The sequence below is a fragment of the Grammomys surdaster genome, unplaced genomic scaffold (assembly GCF_004785775.1).
Source record: "Grammomys surdaster isolate TR1022 unplaced genomic scaffold, NIH_TR_1.0 143, whole genome shotgun sequence".
Taxonomy (NCBI): domain Eukaryota; kingdom Metazoa; phylum Chordata; class Mammalia; order Rodentia; family Muridae; genus Grammomys; species Grammomys surdaster.
In genome coordinates, this window is record NW_021604601.1 from 2075310 (window position 1) to 2084919 (window position 9610).

The 9610-nt window shown below is 44.6% G+C and overlaps 1 protein-coding gene across 1 annotated transcript in view; it reads right to left on the bottom strand.

Annotated features, from left to right (window-relative positions):
• The window catches only part of Samd5 (sterile alpha motif domain containing 5), a 49232-nt gene extending 39836 nt beyond the window's left edge, over nt 1-9396 (bottom strand). The window contains exon 1 of the mRNA XM_028764404.1: nt 8649-9396. Within this exon, the coding sequence (XP_028620237.1) occupies nt 8649-9107 (459 nt within the window). The 5' untranslated portion in view covers nt 9108-9396. The remainder of the gene's footprint in view (nt 1-8648) is intronic.
• Nucleotides 9397-9610: the final 214 nt, after the last annotated feature.

A 9610-nucleotide genomic window follows, 5' to 3' on the forward strand; every position in this document is an offset into this window, starting at 1 on the left:
TTTGTAACATTATGGAAATTTAACAGTAAGAATTCTAGAGCTCCTCAGACCATTTATTTCAATTAGAAGTGGTAATGAGATCTCTTTAAACTATTAGATGTCACTTAGTCTTTATGGAAGACAAATTGTATGCTTAATGCCTCTTGGCATGTTCCACACTCACTGGTCTTTAATAGTTCTTATATTGACTGAAAACAAATATCGTCTTATTTCCTCTCCTGCTTCTCCCCAAGCCCGAATCAGTGGTCAATTTAAAGAGCAACATTTCATAAAATGTAGGAAAGAACTGATAAATTCTATTCACCCCAATACCAGGAGTGGTAATAAGAAGTCTGCTTCAGCCAGGGGATACAGGTCGCTTTGAGCATTATCCCAACTATGAGCTCAAGAAGCTACAGGTTACTACCCTTCATCTCAGTAAATGCTCACCCAAGTATTCCCAGGTAGTACCTGCTATCTTAAGAGCCAGTCCCATTAGTCACCATGGGACAGACCTTAAGAAAAAAAATCACTTCATAGCATGCCTTACCATGTAAGAGCAGACACAAGTCTTGTTTTGTGAAAGGGCACCCTTGATTTTGTACCTTTGCCTTTAGCATCATTTTTTTCCACTCAAGTGGAAGAAGAACAACCTGAACATTGTTGTGACTTGACTTGGAGGCATCAGGAAGGAAATTGTGAGAACATAAAAATAAGCAAATGCCAAGCCCTAAGGATGCTGTGGCACCATCTGAATCCTGAGTAATCTATCAAGTGCAGCATAGTTAATGGATTTCTCTCAGTCCACCTCAGTCCGTCTCCACGCAACACTGACACCTTTGCCATAATTACCTTTTGGCAGAGATTGGTACTGGTGAAACTACCATGGCACTGTCTGTTGTAGGTTACGAATCCTTCAGGAAAGTTTCCATTTTGGAACACATGAATTCACACTAAGGGGATGCTTCTTTTCGTGAAAATACAAAAAGGATTACAAATGTCATGCATTCTAAAAGCCACTTTGTACATTACAGAAAAATTACATTATTTTGCTGGCAGATTTTGTTTTCATCTCACAGTTTATTAAACATCGTCCTCTTAATTGCCTGTTTTGGTTCCAATTACAGTAGATATTTCCCCCAAATCAGTTCTACCAGAGAAGAATAAGAGCTTGCATCTAAACACATGTCTGTGCCTGTGGAGTTCAAGAAATGCTTCAAATATCTGACTATATTATAATCTTCTAAGTCAATATTTCAAAGAATATAACACAATTTTGGATACTTTTATTTTTATTAATAATTTTCATTATAATCTTACCACATGGAATTGATTAGAAATAGAGAATATGAAAACTCTACCATGGGTTTACTACCAAGTAACTTCACATTACCAAACCCCCTATCATTGGTGTCAGGAGGCCATTCCATACACAGACCTTCTGAATTCAGTGATGTATAGCTCTTTGTGTGTATAATACACCATAAGAGGTTTAGGTACCTAAGCAAACCTTGGTAGAAGAGCAGTTGGGGGTGACTTAACCAAACGCTCACCATAAGCCATGCTACTCATCTGCCAAATGCTCTTTCTGAATGTCTGTTAACACAGCTCACCGGAAGCGTTTTGATATCAGCTAGCAATGCCAGCAGCATACCTTCACTGTCTGACCTCAAATCAAATGTGTGTCTTCTCTAGCCAGATGTGACGACTCATGCCAGTAATCCCAGCACTCAAGACATGGAGGCAGACAGACTCTCTCAGAGTTCTCTGCTGGCTTGAGCTACAGAATATCCCTTCTCAAAAACTAAAAATTAAAGATAAATTAAATTTTATGATTTAGTTTTCCTGTTTGCATAATACTAATGTATATGTCTGATGTGATTCTTTAATAAATATTACAGAATGTAAACCATTCTTCAAAAGTTAAAGTATAGCATCTATTTAAGGCATGGGAGCATTGATTTCCTGAAGTGAGGAACTGACTCTAAGATCTATGGGGGTGCCACCAGAAGACTCAGTGTGCGTAAAGACTGTCTAAGATGGAATAGAAAAATTAACCTCTCTCCTAATGGAGAGTTCAAGGCCCATGATTTCTAAACTGGATTTCCAAGACAACTACAATTGTTGTAGCTTTATGCTGACAACAGAAAGGAAGTCACAACTAAAGCTCAGTGAATTGTCACCTGAACTTCCCAATTACCTTAACCTTGTACATGAAACCAGAGAGGTGCTTTGCTACCAAAGTCTCAGACAAGCAATAAGCTCAGCTGTGACTATAAAACTACATCTTGACCAGAACAGGGATCCTAAGAGCAGAGTTCCACAGCCAGACTTAGCACCCTACTTCGTTTAACTTGGGAATGGGATAGTCACAGGGAGAGAAGACAACCAGCTTCCACACTAAAGGGGAATCGGCAGCACCGAGCCATGCCGGTTTAAGGTTTGGATGCCTCTGAGTCACGTGTGAATTGGAGATTTATAGGAACCACTTCTGAAAGATAAAGTTTTTCTTACCTAAAGTGATGAGTGCATCTATAGTTCACGGAATTCCAGAAGCTAATGCGTTTATTGATTATTATTATCCCTTATTTAAAATATCTTTGTTTGTCTCTGTCCGTCTCTGTCTCTTTCTCTTACACACACACACATGCAAACACACACACACACACACACACACACACACACCTTTATCTATACATCACATTTTATTCAACAGAGATCTTGGTCATGTACCTCTTCCATATTATCTTACACTGCTCCTGGTTCTTGATGGCTTGGACAAGTAAACAAGACAGAACCGATTACTCCAAACCTCCTGGTAATACATTTGCAGATCCGAAGGCGCAAGACAAATCTGACAAAAATGCAGAAGGCTTCAGCCTCAGGAAATGTCCTGGTGTCCTGCGTTTGTGGTGGTGCATGATGAAGGACCACGTCAGACAAGGAGAATAAGTTACAGCAGCTTGCTTCCTCCCACAGCCAAGAAAGCTTCACAGTATGCAAAGCCCAAAGGGCTTCTCTGCACTTGAGATGCTGCATTTGGATATGCTACTCCAGCCTGTTAGGATGCAACCTGAGAAGCTGCTAGTTAGAACTCCCCAAACAACAGAAGGTCTCCAGCAGGTCCAGACTAGAGTTAAGTCACTCAGTCACGTGAGTCATATGACCCTGCAGATCTGATGGTGCCTGGAGTCCTCAGGGCAGACAAAGGGAAGCTGTTTGGAGCCCTTGGCAAGACCTTGTTAGGTGAATCACACTGTAAGCCCTTAGGATTTTTCAAGCGAGGTCATGCTATTCCCCCAATCTTGAACTTGTAGCTTCCAGAACTGGCAGAGAACAGATTTGCATTGTCTTAACCACCAAATACCCTGTGTGTGGTATTTGTTGGAGCAGCTCTAGACAGACAAGATGTTGATCTCATAAGTTCAGGAGACTGAGCTCATCGAACCCACCTAACAACTCCACGAGGCAGTCAATCACGTTGCCTTTTCCTGCCGTGCTGCCAAAGATAACCTAGCACAGAATAGAGCTGGGACTTAAATTTAGCATCTGGTCTGGGCCTGGGTTCATAGCCATTACACTACAGTGTCCACAGTGGGATAGAAATGTACAGTACTGTTCTCTCCGGGGGAACCTCAAAGGCCACATAACTCACAGAATCCATATGCTGGTGAAGTTTGGGGGACAATGTCAACCTTGTTCTCAGCACATAACTTCCAGAGCAGATAATAAGTGAAGAAAGACGGAAGCCTCCTTAGTGATTGCTCAAATGCTTGTTATGCCTACTTACACTTGATAGTTCATAAGGAATTGATTTTGATCCTAGTGGCAGGTACTTTGGGAGGACCCTGGAAATGAGCACCTCCTTACAGACACCGTGAGGACACACTTATTTCCTCTAATCCTCGCCCCACTGCATAACTCTTTTTCTGCATGTTCTACAGGTCTGGCATTTTAATTCCTGATTCTTCTTCAGTATCTCTTAAGGGATAAACTCTTTTCTTTTAAAGTGTCATCATTAGATTTACTGTCCTTTTCACCACAATTGATTATTTTGGTCACTGAAATAAATACAGGCATAAAATTCTCTGATGTCTAATGTTTATAAAAATAACACTGATCTTTGATAGGGTACAATTACCATATATCAGGTACTGGGCTCAGTACTGCAAATACAAGCAAAGATCATGTCTATATAACATACTGTCATCCTTATCATAGAGTCTAATCCATGGTATTCGTTCAATATTGTTTAAGTGGAAGAAGAATGGGTAGGTGGGTGGGTCAATAGATAGAGGAACAGACAAACAGGTAAATTAAAGAAGGCAAGGATGGATAGATGGTTCGATGGATAGATGGTATGATGGATGGATGGGTGGATGGATGGGTGGGTGGGTGGATAGGTATAACAAATACACAGGTGGGTGGACAGCAGAGGGCCCACTTACATGAGAACTCTACAGATCGTAAACTGTCAAGAGCATGAAGAAAACATCAGCTCTTGTTTTCTCCCTGTCTCTCCTTTCCACAGTGTTCCAACTGGACTGAAAGCAAAAGAAAAAGCCTAAAAGGATCTAGACTGAGGATATTTGAGGATGTTAGTTGAGCTGGAAAAACTAAAATTTGCCAGCTTCCAATCTGTCCTGGTAATGTCACACAGGCAGAAAGAATTCTTGGAAGGAACAATATTTATTGTCATGTCAGCTTCTGCCAAGCCCCCAGGCAAAATTCCAAAGGACACGGCATGTCTTTGCCAAAATCTCTTCCTTTCTAATATTCTGTGCCCTCCATACACAGAAATCTTCATGGCAACTTTGTCTTTCCAAATTCCTTCATCTTAGGCTACCTCCTCTGAGGATACCTCACAGCCATATTACCAGAGAGCCTTGTTAATTTAATTTATACTAACGTGTGAATGAGGGCTGCCATCCCTACAACATTGTTAACTAAGGCTACACTAATCCAAATACCATCTTCACTAGTAGAGAAGGGAGAAGACATTCCTAGGAAGAGCTGTAGTAGAAGTCTATCCAGAAGATGGCTCAGCAGGTGTTGGAGTTCACTCAGCAAACCTGGTGAGCTAAGTTCAAACCCCAATAAAAGCTAAGGAGGAGAACTAACTCTACAAAGCTGTCTGCTGATCTTCACAGTGCTGTGGCACATGCAACACTCTCGTGCACACATATCACATCCAGAGTGACATAACCAGTTAGAAATTTTAAAGAACTCTATAAATCTACCCCATTAGTATCCTACCTGGCTACAATCTACAGTTTCTCTGCCCTGAAACATCATGGCTTCTAGCGCTTTCCAGAATTCTGCTTCCTCCTCTGTCTCTGCTAACATGCCCCATGTTTCCAGCTCATGTAAAAAAGTTGGATGCACCTGTTCATGGAATCCTGCTCTTCCTATCAAAATAATGCTTCAGTTATTGTTGTGGATTGTATCTCATGCCTTCCCTGCTAGACCCTACAATCTCGGAGGGCAGGATGCCCACATCCTGCCAATCACAGAAAGCCGGAACCTAAGGAAGGTATGAGGTAGAGAAGCTTGGTCACAAAAAAGTTATATGCATAAAAATGCACAAGAAAATTATATTCATTTATACTTGTACAATTGTGCATATAAGCATGACCCATTATAAGATGTAGAAATCACAGCAATGAAAAACTCTAAAAAGAGCTTCGGAGGGATTCATCCATGTCTTCTGACTTGAAGTCTGCTATCTCTAAGCTCTTGGTTTTCCAATATGAAGGAAAAACAAGAAAATCTTTATTTTTACTTATAGTTAAGCTCAGTGATCAGGAAACCTGGAGTGCTTTTCTGATGCAAGTCCTACAGTCCTTTTCAGGCTAGTCTTGAGAAAATTCCTCAACTCACAATTCTCTGCAGGTTCACCAACCCCACCATGACCAGCCTTGGCATGATCACCTCTAAACAACACAGTATTTTCATTGCAGTACAATGTCCCAAGGATTGGTCATGCTTGTGACTGCCAAGGAGAGTGAGCCTGCTCTACCAAGCTCAATTACCAATGCATGTAATGAGTGGTGTACATTCTGACCACGACCATGACAGAGCCAAGGTACAGAAGAAAATCAGAACTAGAATGTGATTACATTTTAAAGAAAAGTTCCCAGCACTGTTCATGGGAGAAATAATTGCTTCAGAAAACAAACTCCCACACAACAGAAAAATCTAGAACTTAAGAGGACATCATATATAAACAGCAAATTCCAAAGAAACAACATGACTTGCTACTTCATAGTTGTGTGTTTAGTTTTATACGCATTAATTATACTTTAATTTCTATGTCAATATGTGTTCTTCTTTCATACAATAAAGTTCTTCAGATCCATTCGTTTGTTCCCCAGAAGGTAATGAGAGGATAATAAAAATATTACTTGTCCCAGTTGATTCTTCTGTCAGTTAAAGAAGGAAAATTAAATACATATAGAAAGCAAAATCAGCTGGGAAGTGGTGGCTTATGATTTTAAACCCAGCACTCGGAAGGTAGGTACAGCAGATCTCTGTGTGTTCAAGGCCAACCGGAGCTAGTACTAGGGCAGCCAATGCTACACGAAGAAACCTGTCTTTAAAAATACAACAACAACAAGAAAGTAGAAGTAGACAGGTTTTATTGTTAAGCATTACAGTAATGAGGTATTTAGGTAAAAGTAAACTAGAATGCTATGCTTGGTGACACATGCCTATAATTCTCGTACTTTGGGAGGCCAACATAGGGTTGTGCGTGTGAAGACAGTTTAGGCTATTGATCTAAGCAGGAATCACAGGCCAAAGCCCCTGCTCAAACATTGCGTCTATCCTTTAAACGCTTTCCAGCTTGTAAATGTGATGTTTGGGCTTGTCTTGTTTTGCCTTGTAAGAATGGAACCAAAATGCAGTGCTTTAATGCCATCTACTCCCATGCCCAGCCCACGCTCACCCATCCTCTTAGCATCACTGCACTATAGTAGTCCTGAAGATTAAACCAGCCGTGGCTAGTATCTTCCTTCGTTTTGTCCAAGATTTGAACTGAGCCCTTCCTCAGTTACACATCTCTCAAAGCAAGCTCACTTTGCTTTCTAGTATAGTAGTAACAAACATTGAGCTGGCCTCCTGCTCCTTTGGTACTGGACTAAATTTCTGTTCTGCTGACCATGATCCTTCTAACCACACTGGACATCCTTCAGGCTATTGCAGCATGTGATTGTGCTTCTCCATTCCTGATCCCAACACCCATCAATGGTCCTGTCAGAGCAGGTGGCTGGGACACGTGCTGGAGGCAAACCTTCTTTCTAACCTGATCCTCCTTATAAAAGCAATTTTGTATTCCCAGGCAGGAGATCACAGTTGCCTACTCCTACCAACCACAACCTGCAAGATAGCAGCTGGATAATATTAAACCTTTATTTCCTTTTACTGTATCTACTTTGTGCGCCACTGCCCTTGAACTTGAATCCATTAGGCATTATGACCCTCGGTTGAGGCTATGGAGCATCTCTCTGGCTGATGCCACCCACACAGCATTTAGACCAGCCATTTCCTCCTGTGGTGTTGTGTTAACACTCCTAGCCTGCTGTGTTTTCTTCTCATAGCTTTTCAACTAGGCTTCTCCAGGCCCCTGTATTCAGGCTGAGATGCTCATTTTTCCTGTGAGTTTCAGGCGATGCCAGACATTACCTGTGCTGCCAGCCTCTCTGCCAAATTGGCACTCTCTAGGAGGACAGCTTCGGAAACTAAGCCAAAGCAATCCACTTCACTAAGCCAAACCAACCTCCTTGAAGCTAGAGACAGCGCTCTGGTGTGAAAATGCACTTTCTGGTACTTAGTCGTCCAAACCCCACCCCACACCACAGGTCTGCGTGCCTCACAGAGCATCCTTAAGAACTTGTAGCCTGCTCTCACGTGTGAAAATTCCTTTCTAGGCACTCACATGTCACTTCCTCCTGTTCTTCCTCACACTTGTCCCCTCGGAGTTTTGAGAAGAATCTACTTTGCTTTCATCTGAAGCAGTAAGTCAAACTAGTGATACCACGGACCCCAAATTACCCCATTTGCTCAACACCCCATTACCCTGGAATACCTAAGGAACCGCTCTTCTGTGAATAGGCATGTGTGTGTTTTGTGTTTAGTTCCCTCACACACACACACATGCAGGTCTGTGTTAATGGTACAGTTCTCAGTAGCATAGAATTGAGACCAGCAGGCCCTGAATTCTCCTACCCATTTGGCAATAGTCATCCACTCCTCTTGGAAGTTTCTCAAAACTCAGGGGAAAAAAAGTAAAGAAAAAGAGGAAGGTTGAAAATAAGGCAGATGTGACCCATCTTTTTGGCATTCTTCCAAACCAGACACTACTAGACACATTAGGATTTCCCGGTAGCCACCAAAAGCAAGCACCCATTGCCCAGGACCTGACAATCGAGCCCGTGTGCCAGGGTGCTGTATACCCGGTTAAGAGTTGAATACATGCAAAATCTAAATGAGCAGCTGTTATTAGTGACGCCAGGACAGAAGGAATACACAGATAACGCAGAAAACTGGAGAACGAGATACCCCCAAAACCTTGGTTTCTCAATTGTCACCTAGACTGAGCCGCTGCAGAAGCGCCAGGCCTGGTCCCCTCCCGCCGTGCCCCCAAGGTCGCCCTAGGGGCGCCTCCTTACCTTGCGCGAGTAAGGGGGTTTGCTCAGGTGGATGCCATCGCGGACCAGCTTATCCCGGATCATGATCTTCAGCTTCAGTTTCGGGTAGCTCACCAGCTCCCTGCTGCGGGGAGCGCTCGGCTGGGCACGGGGGTCCCCGCGAGTGCCCTGGGCTGAGCTGCCACATGGCTCCCCCCGGCGGCCTGGGGGCACTGCGTCCACCAGCGGTGCCGGTGGCACGGGCTGCGGTTCCAGTGTGAAGTAAAGGCCCGCAGCGGCCGCGTCCTGTTCCCGCAGCCGGTGCACAGCCTCCAGGATGCGCCGGCGGTGCGCGGGAGCCAGAACCCCGATGGCGTCCAGGTCCGGGTCTCCGATCTGCTTACACACTTCCAGGTCATCGTAGCCATTATCCACGAAGGACTCAGCGTACTGAGGGAGCTGTAACGCTTTCAGCCACTCGTAAACTATGTTGGTGCACATGGCTGAGACTCGGAACTCGCCGGAGAGTACCCAAGTGACACGGGCGGCACCAGTTCTTGCAACTTTTAATCCTCTCCTGGTTGGGGGTGGGGAGAAGAAACGGCAGGAAAAGTTTCTCCCGTTAGTGGTTAGGCTCCGGCCGCAGAGTCAAAGCCATGGGAAGCAGCCGGGAAGGGAGCGAGCATGAACGAGGAGCGTCTAGCAGCGAAGTGGATTCCCCGAGCAGGCGCGGCGCTCGCGGGCACAGGCGGCTGGGCGAGCGGCTCGGCTCCGCGCCGCCCCTGGATGCGCGGCCACCGCAGGGAGGGGCGCGCAGGCGGGGCCGGGCACACCCCTCGCACCCCGCGCTGGTCACCGTCGCGCCGCGCCGCCCAGGAGGTTCCCCAGATGGGGCAGTCCGGGAGCTGCTCGCTGCATGTCGCTTTCTGGCCGCCTCCGTGGACGTCTGCACCCTGGACCCACGCCGTGGAGGCGGCTCTGGCGGGCAGACCCGTGGATGCTGA